At 51.0% G+C, this 13,444-nt stretch overlaps 1 protein-coding gene across 9 annotated transcripts in view; it reads left to right on the top strand.

The window, feature by feature from the left end:
• The window catches only part of NEURL1 (neuralized E3 ubiquitin protein ligase 1), a 161,312-nt gene that overhangs the window by 83,533 nt on the left and 64,335 nt on the right, over positions 1-13,444 (top strand). For 6 of the 9 annotated variants that reach the window (XM_005566358.3, XM_065521363.2, XM_065521367.1 and 3 more), the window contains 2 exons: positions 7,890-8,579; positions 13,222-13,368. In XM_005566358.3, the coding sequence (XP_005566415.2) occupies positions 7,890-8,579; positions 13,222-13,368 (837 nt within the window). The remainder of the gene's footprint in view (positions 1-7,889; positions 8,580-13,221; positions 13,369-13,444) is intronic. The other 3 variants (XM_074002634.1, XM_065521369.2, XM_074002635.1) reach the window with 1 other exon arrangement.

Raw genomic sequence — 13,444 nt, forward strand, 5'->3', positions numbered from 1 at the left:
CTATCAACACCTCTAAATGGTGGGGCTGGGTCCGGGAGGGTTCTAGGAGGGGATGAGGTGGGAGCTCCCAAGGGCTTATGCATTCTATTCCATCCCTTGCCATGCACAGGTTCCCAGGTCTTGGTAAAAGACCTACGCCTGCCTACTGAGGAGAGAGCTGTGTGGAGACTCCTAGGGTGGGCTTCCAAGGGCCACGTGCTGCTGGGTGGGTTCTCCAGGCCCCCGGCAGATAGGGGCTTGGGTCAGGTCCTCTATCCAGGGCGTGCCTCAGCTTGGAGGCGCTGAGCATGATTGATCCCCAGCTGAGGACCACACTGCCATCTGGGCCTTCTGCTTCCCAGGCTAAACCAATATTTACCCTCAGCTGCGGCTGCCAGGGGCCAAGAGGCAAATATTAGTTTAAGGAGCCGGAGCCAGCTCTTGGGCTGGGGGAAACGGCTGAGGCTGCCGATCATGATTTCTTCCTCTTTGATGATTTTCATTTCTTTTTGATTAAGAAAAATCCTGCTCTTCCTTCTGCCTCAGAGGCTCTTCTGGCACTTCCTTTCTGCTTACCCCAAATTCTGCCAGCTATATCACTGCCCCACACCAAACCCTCCCCTCCGCCAGGAAGCTTTCCCAGACCTCCCTCATTCAAAATGACCCTTCCTCCTCCTGACCATCGGCACATGGAGACCTAAGTAGTATAAGCAGCTCTGAGTCATGTATTGTCCTGCTCTTTAAAGATACAGCATATATCCTCTTTGTATATAAAGGAAGGTATTATTGTGCCCATTTTGTAGATAAGGAACAGAGGCTCAGAGAGGTCTGATAACCTGCCCAGGGTCACACAGCTGGCAGTTGGTGGAGCCGGGATTTGAACCCAGGAGCTTGGGCTACATTACCTTCCAGCTTCTCTAGATGTGAGTCCATCTGATCTCCTTATTAAGTCTGGATGCCCGACAAGAGCGGGGACAGTGGCCCTCCTGGCCTTCCAGAGTCGAGCTTACGAGAGTTCAAGGCATCAAGGATCAGCTGTGCATGTTGGGCACAGATAGGCCACCAGGGCCCCCGCAGTCCTGGTACACAGAAGAGGGGCAGTGCCCAGGATGCCGGATTCAGTGGGGAAGGTGGGTCTGCCTGCCTTGTAGTTCCCCGGAGGCTCCCAAGGGCTTTGTCTGGTTCAGTTGTTCCTGTGCACTCTAGTTTTCTACCACAATGAATATATATAAAGTTGAACCACATGTAATCGCCAGTATTGGACTGTTTTTAACTTACAAAATAGGCAATCTCATGTTTGCCCCTAGCATCTGTTGGGCTCAAGAGATTGTACTGGGGGCCTTGGAGAGAGTGGGGGGCTCAGGGTGGGGTGTATGTGGAGGGAGGAGCTGGGGCCTTGCAGTATTGGGGACAATGCCTTTATTTCAGATGCACGAGACCAACTGAATCAAGGCTTGACTTGGTCACTCACTATCTCTGGGCAGTTCTCAGCTTCTCTGTGCTTCAGCCTCCTCATCTATTATTTAGACATAATTATACACGCCCCACTTACCTCACAGATGTGGAAAGGCATTTACACAAATGAGAAGGGCTTTTGTCTTTAGGTTAAAAAGGAATACCTAATTTTAAAACACCACTCTCCCCCGCCAAAAAAAGCAAAGCCAACCCCTCAAACCAGCTCTCCAACTAGAAGAGGGAGCCTTGAACCCAGGTCCCTGTATCAGGCTGAAAGGAAAACCATGCAATCGAAATTGCTCCTTGGAACGAGATCTGTGGTTCTCCAGCTGGGTTCCTTGGAACACTGGGGTTCCACAGAGGTGTCTTGGAGGCTGCAGAGAAGGCCAGAGAGAGGAGGAGGGGACAGGTGCTCTGCCCACCTCCTAGACTTTGGCTAGAGCTTTGGGTTCTGTTGGACAAAAGGATTCCACTGCTTTTTAAAAAAGTTTGAGATCCACTAGACCAAATGATTCTATAAATCTATGAGATCCCATGGCTTGAAGATTCTCTGAATCTTAAAGTCTGTGACTGAGTAATTCTAGGATGTTCTGCCCTTCCCTCTGTGAGCCCCAGAAAACATGTTTGTTTCTCCTAAATTTCCCATGGTTGGTTTTAAAGGGAGAGGGTGGAGGTGGGTGCTGAGATGGGTGGAGAACCCCCTTGCCTGTCCAAGCCAGGCACCCGCCCTCCCCGGCTCCCTCCCATGCCCCGTGCCAGATGCGGACCAGCAGGAGGATGTTTGTGGAGACAGTAAAGGGCTGGCAGCACCTCCCAAACAGGGGCCAGCAGATACCCGCCAGCAAGCCGGGCGGCTGCAGGCTGACCCTTGGTTACAGATTAGCCAGTGCTCCGGATGTGAGAACGTCAACAAATGGGACTCTCAGGCTGATGGCAAGCTCTGCCTCAAAGGAGGCCCTGGCCTGCCCGAGGTCCTCCACGCCCAGGTCCTACCTTGGTTACCCTGCACTGCTGGCAGCGTATGGCAGGCCCGGGTAGCTTTCTGGGCAACAGCTGGCCCTGGGGCCCTCCTCAGTCTGTCCCCTCTCCCTCCCCATCCTGCTCTTCACCAGGTGTTTGCTAACAGTTTTCTCACCTGTCAACCCAAACCCTCCTGTGCTTCAGCCCAAGTCAAGTCAACTCCTGTGTCTTCCAGAATACCTTCCCTAGGCCACTCTGAAACAGGAAGGGGACTTCAGCCTTAGCTGGGGATCTTGATCCTAAAGGGGATATTTATTGTAAAGCAGAGAAGACTCAGAGGGAGCCTCAAGGAGGGTATGTGGGACACAGATGGATTCCCACCAGGAGAGTTTTTCTAAGTCATAGTTGTTCCAAGGTGGAGGGAGCCTTGGGAGATGGTAAACTTCCTGACCCTAGGGCCATTCTAGCTTCCAGCCAGGCTGAGAGATTGGCAGGGGTAAGTGGATTTCCTAGTTCCTTAGTTCCTCTAAGCTTCTGTCTAATCCTAGATGCCAAGACTCTGGTAATCAAATTGTATTCAAATATTTTCCTGACTTCGGGGCAGGCATGGTAGCTCACGCCTGTAATCTCAGCACTTTGGGAGGCCGAGACCAGCAGTTCACTTGAGCTGAGGAGTTCGAAACCAGCCTGGGAAACCTAGTGAAACCCTGTCTCTAACAAAAAATACAAAAATTAGCCAGGCGTGGTGGTGTGCACCTGTAGTCCCAGCCACTTGGGAGGCTGAGGCACAAGAATCGCTTGAACCCGGGAGGCAGAGGATGCAGTGAGCCTAGATCTTGCTACTGCACTCCAGCCTGGGGAACAGAGCAAGACCCTGTATCAAAAAACAAACAAACAAACAAACAAATTCCTGCCCTTAAGCCTTGCCCTTTCCACTGACTCCTGGCTCCTCCCTCTCCCAGACTCCCTGCCCAGGGCTGGGCACACAGTAGGTCGGTGAGTAGGGCCCCCAGCACCACCTAGAGGAGAGGAAACACATGGCCGGGACCTCCCTGCCCTGGCAGTGCCTGCTTATTTCTGCTCTGGCTCAGGGTGTCGGTAGAGCCACTGCCGGCCACCAGAATAGGCAAGAGCTGAAGACTGACAGGTTCTTTCCTGAATGATGGGACATGCAAGGGGAGTCAGCTTAGCAGCTTCTCCTCGTGGCCTTGTGCCGTCTCTGTTCCCATCATAAACACCTCCAAAGTAGGTGGGCACGTGTCCCGGCACCGATTATGTAACTTGTTGCTTCCGAATGTGGGGCCACCCCACTGCTTGGGGTGACAGGTTGCCCATCTGGTTTTTCTAAGCCTTATCCATCAAGTGGTGCAGCCCTGGGCCGAGGTTGGTTCCATGGTGTTCTCCCATGGCTTGGGGCCCCAAACACTGCCCTGACCTCTAACTTGGTATTGGCTCACTCAACTGTGACCTTTGCCGTCCCTTCTGCGGAGGGTGCTCTGACCAGCTCCTGAGTCTCGAGTTTCATCTATTTCAGGGCCTCGACACAGCTGGGCTCACTGATGGGATGGTTATTTTGGAGCTGCTGGCTGCCTGCAGCTGCTCCTGACCCTGAGGGGTGGAGAGGGAGAGAAGACAGACTTGGGCTGGGCACTGGCCCTAGGGATTCGTTCCGTTTTTAGCTGTTTCCTAGCAGCTTTCGTCCCTCCCCTCCCAACTCTAGCAAGATTTCAATCAAGGCTACAGGGATCCACTTCCTACCCCCTTCTTCTCTTTGTACATCCTCCACTGTTTCTGCTTCCTTTCTTTATCCTCTCACCTCTACATTTTAGCTGCTGCTTCTTGGTCTTTGGTGATTTCATTCAATGAATATTTCCTGGGTACCTATCATGACTGATGTGAAGTCCTGCATTAAGGTTCAAAAAGCCCCTGGTCTGAGGACAGGTGTACCTGACTTTTAGTTGAGACTATGCTCAAGCCAAGCAAATACTAATATCTGAAGTTATTGGGTAGCTTCTTGGTGCTGGGGATGGTCCCACTTTACCTCAGCTTTCCAACAACAACTCAAGGCAGGTATTATTACCCCTATTCTCTAGGTGAGCAATTTGAGGCTGGGAGGAAGGTTGTTTACCCAAAAACCATCAGCCAAGTGCTGGGTCAGACATTTAAACCTAGGCCTGATCCAGACCTGGATCACCCAAAGCCCATGCACTTTCTTCTGAATCATGTGGCATTTCACATGCCAATAACAATGGCTTATATTAGCCTAATGACTGTGCCAGGTGTCCTATTTAGGTGCCCTGTGTACCTTACTCCTTTTCATCCTCACAGCGTCTCTTCTAAGGGGAGTATTAGATACAGATTTTATGTAAATCAGTAGATGCTGATTTCACTGCTGAAGAGCCCCCAAGAAGTTCAGCTATTTGTAGCCTTGTCTTACAGGAAATGGCAGGGCCAGGATTTGAACCTAGACTGATGACTTCAAATTCATTGCACTTAACTGTGCTCTTGTCCTGCCTACTAGTATATGAATGTTGGTTACTGAAAAAACCTAATGTACTTTTAGGTTGCATTATTAGAAGTATAGCATATATACCAAGGGAGGTGATGGCCACACTGTGCCTTGAGCTGGTTGGTGCACATCTAGAGTACTGAGTCTGGTTCTGTTCATTGTCTAAGAGGTGGGAAGGTGTGTGGGAAGTCTGAGTATTCCCTGAGAATTGTCTTCAGTACTGGGCTGATAGGCAGCTCAGGAGGTAGTGGGTTAAATACAGGGAGGTAGATTTTGGTTTAAGAGAAGGAAATACTCTTTAAAGACAGATTAACTCCACAGTGGAACAGGTTGCCTGGGAGTTAGTGAGCACCTGGTAGTGTGCATGTTTAAGTAGAAGGGGACGCCTGAAGGGGCAGAGAGACCAGGATAGCTTACATCCAGTCCCATGAAGAGCTTTGTTCTGAGGGTCTGCCCAGCCCCAGGAGCTCTGGACTGATTGTCCTGAGGTGGTGGTGTGGGCCCAGTGACAGCTGTGTTCCTGGAGCTCTGGCTGGACATATCTGAGCGACTTGATTCCTCTTCTCCCTGCTGTTACTGCCCCTTCCCCTCTCTGTCTCCCACCCTCTGTAGTTCCCAAGGGCCAGTGCCTGGAATCCCGGAGGGGTGTGGGAGCAGGGGCTATTCCCCAGGCTTCAGGTCAGCCCACTGGCTTTCCCCAGCTCTGCACCATTTGTCTCCCACCTCCCCCCTGCACAGGCCCTCCTCGCCTCTGCCTTTCCCATTGTCTTTCCCACCTCCCCCTGCACAGGCCCTCCTGGCCTCTGCCTTTGCCTCTCCGCAGCCCCCCAGCCTCTCTGCACCATCACTGTCAGAGTCAATTCCCTGGAATAATCACATTTTCCGGCCGGCTCCCTCCTCCTCGCCAACATGATTCCAGGAAACCCCAATCAGCCAGGCCCCAGGAGGCTTCTCCAGAGCTTTGGGAGGCTTGGGGGGAAGGGCCCACACCCAGAGCTTTCTGGGGGCCAGACAACACAGTTCTGGGAAAGGGTGAAAGAAAAAAGGGAGGTTTAGTGACCATGTCTACATTCAGGTGGAGCTGAATTTTGGCCTCTGCTGTCCCTACCAGAGCAATCCCCCAAGCTTTGCTGTCATACCCGAGAACCCCAGCCATCCTTAACCCAGTTCCTGAGGAGACAGCACAGATTCTCCCTTGGAGAGGTTCAGAGAGAAGGCCTGAAGGAAGGGATCGGGGTCCACGGTGCGGCTTACAGTGGCACTAGGCAAATTTGGAGAGATTGACTCACACAGAAGGGCTTCAATAAACAAGGAGAGTCTGGAAGTGAAGAATGCGGCATTGGGAGTTGGACAGACCTTTTTTTTCAATCCTGGATCTGCCACATGGTGGCTGTCATAACGCCGCTGAGCTTTATCTGTAAAACAGGAACACTTCCACGGGCTGCTCTAAGAATGAATTGCAGGGGTAATTCATGGAACATGGTGATTACTTTTATTGCAAGTTATAGGACTCCATAAAGCAGAACATAACACAGCCATTAGAAGAATATGGTGTTGGAAACGGTTATTGGCATGGAGAGGTGTTCAGGTGCTGGGGATAAGACAGAAGGAGCCCAGGAATTAAACTTTTGAAAATTTTGAAAAAAGCTCCAAGGGTTCTTAGCCTGGAGTCCTTGCCCATGGATGGCTTCATGTAGTTCATGAATGCCGAGAAATTATCTACAGAATTTAGTGAGAATGTGCATTTTTCTGGGGAAATGGGTCATCACATTTTCAATGTCATCACATTTTCAAAGTGATGTAGTACATGTAAAAGGTAAAAAACAAGTGATGTTTATATAGCATGACACAATTTTTGCACTAAAAAAGTTACCAGCTGGGTGTGGTGGCTCACACTTCTAATGTAGTACTTTGGGAGACTGAGGCAGGAGGATCGCTTGAGCCTAGGAGGTGGAGACCAGCCGGGCAACATGGCGAAATCCTGTCTCTACCTAAAAAATACCAAATTAGCTGGGCGCGGTGGTGCATCCCAGCTACTTGGGAGGCTGAGGTGAGAGGATGGCTTGAGCCTGGGAGGCGGAGGTTGCTGTGAGCTGAGCTATCTCCACTGCACTCCAGCCTGGGCCACAGAGCAAGACCCCATCTCAAAAAAACAAACAAACAAACAAACAAAAAAACAAAGACAAAAACAAAAAAAAACGCCAAATAAACACACAAAAAAACAAACCAAAAATACAGCCTTTAAAAAGGCTGAAAAGTCATGCATACAGATATTAAAGATGTTTTTCTCTGGGTGGTGGGCTTACAGGCGATTATTTTTTCTTTTTGCTGAACTGAATTTTCTACAAAATACCGTTTTGTATAACTTGTATGATTTTAAAAAGAACGATGAGTTTGATTCCCTATTAAGCCACTTTCAAAAGGATATCTTGGATAGATCTACTTCTCTCAGCCTGTGTCCTGACATGGCAATGGTAGCCTCAAAAGGTAATTGTTAAGGTTAGATGAGACAGTGTACGCAAAGAGGGTGTCTGTGTGTGTTTGCTGGGGAGTGGTTGCTCCCTGGCTTCCCAGGATGTTAGGCCTTCATCACTGTTTGTCAACAGAGTGCTCGGCGCTGTTCTAGGTGCTAGGGATAAGACGGAAGGAGCCCAGGAGTTAAATTTTTGAAAATTTTAAATTATAAGGAGTACACGTTTACTGTAGAAAATGGGGAAGTACATATTTGCATATAGCAAGCACCTGTGAGTATTTGGAAGCACTCACATGGTTTAAGTTTCTGCTTCCCCCCACCTATTCCTCTGTTTAAACAGATGTTCTGCAAGAGCAGTTTCTTGACTGTGCTCGCTAATTTATGTCACAAGTATCGTGTGCGGCATTAGCCATCCGGGATTGTAACGGTGCGCGCGTAGGGACCGGGCAGCGAGGCGCGCCGGGGCCGCCTCCCGGGAGTCCTGCGTGACACCGCCCCGTGTCTCCCGCGCAGATAGCGAGCTGGTGCTCCCAGACTGCCTGCGGCCGCGCTCCTTCACCGCCCTGCGGCGGCCGTCGCTGCGGCGCGAGGCGGACGACGCGCGCCTCTCGGTGAGCCTGTGCGACCTCAACGTGCCGGGCGCGGACAGCGACGAGGCCGCGCCGGCCGCCGGCTGCCCCATCCCGCAGAACTCACTCAACTCGCAACACAGCCGCGCGCTGCCCGCGCAGCTCGACGGCGACCTGCGTTTCCACGCCCTGCGCGCCGGCGCGCACGTCCGCATCCTCGACGAGCAGACGGTGGCGCGCGTGGAGCACGGGCGCGACGAGCGCGCGCTCGTCTTCACTAGCCGGCCCGTGCGCGTGGCCGAGACCATCTTCGTCAAGGTCACGCGCTCGGGTGGCGCGCGGCCCGGCGCGCTGTCCTTCGGCGTCACCACGTGCGACCCCGGCACGCTGCGGCCGGCCGACCTGCCCTTCAGCCCTGAGGCCCTGGTGGACCGCAAGGAGTTCTGGGCCGTGTGCCGCGTGCCCGGGCCCCTGCACAGCGGCGACATCCTGGGCCTGGTGGTCAACGCCGACGGCGAGCTGCACCTCAGCCACAATGGCGCGGCCGCCGGCATGCAGCTGTGCGTGGACGCCTCGCAGCCGCTCTGGATGCTTTTCGGCCTGCACGGGACCATCACGCAGATCCGCATCCTCGGTGAGTGCCCGCAACTGCGCCTGGGCGTGTGCCTTTCCTGGAGGCGGGGACGATCCGGGTAGGGGACAAAGGGCGAGCTTCCCTTCCTCCAGGCTCATGATGATGTTGCTAAGGAATCACAGACACCTAAGGTGAGTTCTGGGCGGGACTCGGTCATCTAGTCAGTAGCCCGTATATGTCACCTGGGAGACTCACCGGGGGTGAGACTGGGAAAAGCGCGAATTATTGAGTTTGATGCCCAGAATCGGATCAACCCATAGTGTCACAGATACATAAACAATCCAGAAGCACACAACCCAGTGACCGCTTAAAAATGAGAGGAAAAGGCCGGGCGCGTAATCCCAGCACTTTGGGAGGCCGAGGCGGGCGGATCACGAGGTCAGGAGATCGAGACCATCCTGGCTAACACGGTGAAACCACGTCTCTACCAAAAAATACAAAAAATTAGCCGGGCATGGTGGCGGGCGCCTGTAGTCCCAGCTACTCGGGAGGCTGAGGCAGGAGAATGGCGTGAGCCCAGGAGGCGGGGCTGCAGTGAGCCGAGATGGGGCCACTGCACTCCAGCCTGGGCGACAGAGCCAGACTCCGTATAAAAAAAAAAGAAAAAAGAAAAAAAGGTTTCTCTCAGCAGTTAACTCTTTGAGTCTTGGTTACCATTTCTCCAAAATGGAAATAAAGGTCCTCACCTTTAAGGAAGTTTGTGAGTCCAAATGAGAAAAAGAGGTTGGAATGTCAGTAGTCAGGTGGTGCAGGGTGGTGTCTGATTGGGGGACTCTGGGGAATACCTGAGTAGGCAGCCTTGGGGGAAGTGGGGCAGCAGAGTTCTGGACCTGCCTTTTCTGGGGGGCACAGGGTGTGAAAGGCCTGGGGGATGTGTATTGAGTTAAGAAAAGAAGGGAGGAAGATTCTTTATTGCAAGACTTCTCAGAGCCTTTAATATGAAGTTTGATTAAGGAGACGGTGATGGTGGTTTTGGTGTACAGTTTTTACATACTAATTTGACCAGAAATCTTTTCACAAAGTGTCTCCTGGTACCTCTGTACCCCAGAGTGAGCAAGTATTCATGCTTTCCGAGTGCTGGTCTTTGAACCAGCTCTGTGAGACTGAGCTGGTTTCATTAGACTCACCTGGAGAACCTATTAAAGTGCAGATTCTTCGACCCCACCTCCAGAGATTTTAATTCTGTAGACCTTGGACAGGTTCTGGACATCTGAATTGGTTTTCTTTAGCAAGTATGCTTACCCAAGTTTGGAGACCCCTGGGCCTCACCGCCCCTAGCCTAGACCTCAGCCCAGGAGGCTTGATAGGTAAGATAATGTGTGTAGATGAGTGAGCATGAGGTAGTTACTCTATGAGATTGGCATACTGTGTATAGGCACATGTGAATAAATGAATACACATATGTTAATGTTTGTAATGCTGTTGGTTTGTGAGAGCATGCAAAGTCATATAAAAATCATTGGGGACTTCCAACTCTGGAAGGAGACCAAATGAAGATGGAGTGAAACATAAATAAAAAGGGAATGAAAGGGCCAGGCGTGATGGCTCACATCTGTAATCCCAGCACTTCTGAGAGGCCAAGGCGGATGGATTGCTTGAGGCCAGCAGTTCAAGACCATCCTGGCCAATGTGGCAAATCCCCATTTTTACTAAAATACAAAAAAATTTAGCTGGGTGTGGTGGTGGTGATGCATGCCTGTAAGCCCAGCTACTTGGGAGGCTGAGGCAGGAGAATCGCTTGAACCTGGGAGGTGGAGGCTGCAGTGAGCTGAGATGGCGCCACTGCATTCCAGCTTGGGCAACAGTGAGATTCCGTTTCAAGAAAAGAGGGAGAGAGAAAGAGAAACAAAGAAAGCAAGCAAGCAGGCAGATGAATCAGGCTTGGGTGAGAATTCAAGATGGAATAAAAAGAAATTAGGCTGGAATGCCAAAAAAAAAAAAAAAAAAAAAAAGAGTCAAGCTGATTTCACTGACCAGGATATACTATTCCTCAGGGTAAGGAAATTACATAAGAGTAAGGTACTTTCTTCCCTCAGCACCATCTAATAATAGCTAAGTAGCTTTCCAGTAAGGCTTCTGTTGCCCAAAGAGGTTTACTAGACTGGAGCAAAGGGGAGGCTTAAAAAAAAAAAATCCAGATTTCTCCCTTTCAAGAGGGAGATAGGCCAGGGTGGGTGTTGAAGAAGAACCACCCAGAATTCAATAGACATTCAACAGAGTGCTCCTGATCTGTTTGGAAAATTGGGCATCTCAACCAGAAAATTGGTGTTTGAAGATCCTGACTGACTTCAAAGGAATAACTAACCAGTGGCAATGTATGAAGGGTCATTATTAACCTTACAGAGGAATGCTTAGCTTTGTGGCTAGCCTAAGTAAACTAAGAATAGAAGGTTATTTCCTTCACTCATGTGTATCACAAAACATACAGCCAGTTCCATGCTTACTGGTGAAACTTTAGAAATATTCTCATGAAAGTCAGGAATATAATAGAGATGGCTTACAGATGTTCTAAAAATGCTGGCCAATGCAAGAAGGCAAGAAAAGTAAATAGGAGTTGTGAATTCGTGAAAGAAGGAGATGATAATTAACTTGGAAAAATATCAACACAGTAAGAGAAACCCTGTGGGCATCTATTGAATATCCTTAGAAATAATAATATCACTAAATGAATTAGAATTAATAACTACAGATAAAAAAGATCTCTTTGGGCACTTAGGTGTGTGCAGGGCATTATGTTAGGATTTGTGGGAGAGTCACAGGTGAATAAGATTTCCTGTTCTAAGAAAGCTCATGGGCTGGGCATGGTGGCTCACACCTGTAATCTCAGCACTTTGGGAGGCCAGGGTGGGCGGATCACGAGATCAGGAGATTGAGACCACCCTGGCTAACACGGTGAAACCCCATCTCTACTAAAAATACAAAAAAAATGGCCGGGCGCGGTGGCTCACGCCTGTAATCCCAGCACTTTGGGAGGCCGAGGTGGGCGGATCACAAGGTCAGGAGATCGAGACCACAGTGAAACCCCATCTCTACTAAAAATACAAAAAATTAGCCGGGCACGGTGGCGGGCGCCTGTAGTCCCAGCTACTCAGGAGGCTGAGGCAGGAGAATGGCGTGAACCCAGGAGGCGGTGCTTGCAGTGAGCCGAGATCGCGCCACTGCACTCCAGCCTGGGCGACAGAGCGAGACTCCGTCTCAAAAAACAAAAAACAAAAAACAAAACAAAAAAAAAATAAAAATAAAAATAAAAATACAAAAAAAATTAGCTGGGCATGGTGGCGGGCACCTGTAATCCCAGCTACTCGAGAGGCTGAGGTAGGAGAATGGTGTGAACCCAGGAGGTGGAGCTTGCAGTGAGCCGAGATGGCGCCACTGCACTCCAGCCTGGGCAACAGAGCAAGACTCCTCTCAAAAAATAAAAAAAAAAAAGAAAGCTCATGGTTTTACTGGGGAAACAAAGCTGGAGTCCTGCGCACAGAACAAATAATACCCCAGCCTTTGTGGTTTTATAGTCGTGTGTCTGTAGTGCGTGTGTGTGTGTACTTGAGGGAGTAATGTGGTCTGGGGGTAGTCAGGGCAGCCCGGAGGAAGGAGTTTGAGGACAGCCCCCAGAGGCTTCCTGGACAGCCAGCTCTTTGAAGGCAGGGGCTGTTTCCAGCTTTCTGTCTGCACAGGGCCTGGTGCTTGGTAGGTCCTCGGTAAGGATTTGTTGAAGGGAAGAAAGAAGGAAGGAGGGAAAGAGGTAGGCATGGATTGTTAAAAAGGAGAGGAAGGCCAGGCATGGTGGCTGACGCCTGCAATCCCAGCACTTTGGGAGCTGAGGCGGGCAGATCACGAGGTGAGGAGATCGAGACCATCTTGGCCAACATGGTGAAACCCCGTCGCTACTGAAAATACAAAAACATTAGCTGGGTATGGTGGCATGTGCCTGTGATCCCAACTATTCAGGAGGCTGAGGCAGGAGAATCCCTTGAACCTGGGAGGTGGAGATTGCAGTGAGCCGAGGTCATGCCACTGCACTCCAGCCTGGTGACAGAGTGAGACTACGTCTGAAAAAAAGAAAATATATATATATATATAAAAGGAGAGGAAGTGAGTGACAGAAGGAGGAAGGAGGGGAGGAGAGAATCTATGATCAGAACAAGGTGGGAAAGGGTGAAGGCAAAGGCATTGCAGAGGTGCCATGCAGAAAAGGTGGGTGATATCTGGGGACAGTGGTGAAGAGTGCAGGGCTCTGAACAGGAGGGTGAGGTTGCGGGGCAGGGGAGATGGTAACGTACATGCTCCGGCCCAGGAAGCTTTGCAGAAAGCATACATGGGGAGGAGCGGAGGTAGGTGCCAGGCAGGGGCCTAGTTTGGAGCTGCTGTTTTAGCAAGAAGCAAGCAGGATGTGGCCTTCCAGTTCATAGGTGAGAACAGAGGCCAGGCTGGATGCTGACGGGCGTCAAAGTCTTTAGCTGATTAGCTACATTCCACGGCAATAATATCAAATGATCCTCTGCACCAGCCTGCAAAATCCCGCTCTCGGCCCTGTGGCTGGTCTGTGTGGTCAAGCCTGGGAACCCACTGTGAGAGATGGAGCTTTCTCCAGTTTGGCCTGGACAGGCAGCTAGCGTGTCCTTCCCTCCCTCCCCTTTCACAGGCTCCACCATCCTGGCTGAGCGTGGTATCCCATCACTCCCCTGCTCCCCTGCCTCCACGCCAACCTCGCCCAGTGCCCTGGGCAGCCGCCTCTCTGACCCCTTGCTCAGCACGTGCAGCTCTGGCCCTCTGGGTAGCTCTGCTGGCGGTAAGTAGGCTGGCTTCTCTGTTCCATGGTGACTGTGTGGGACTGTGGCAAGGATGCGGCCTTTGTGTCTGGGCTG

The sequence above is a fragment of the Macaca fascicularis genome, chromosome 9 (genome assembly GCF_037993035.2).
Source record: "Macaca fascicularis isolate 582-1 chromosome 9, T2T-MFA8v1.1".
Lineage (NCBI taxonomy): Eukaryota > Metazoa > Chordata > Mammalia > Primates > Cercopithecidae > Macaca > Macaca fascicularis.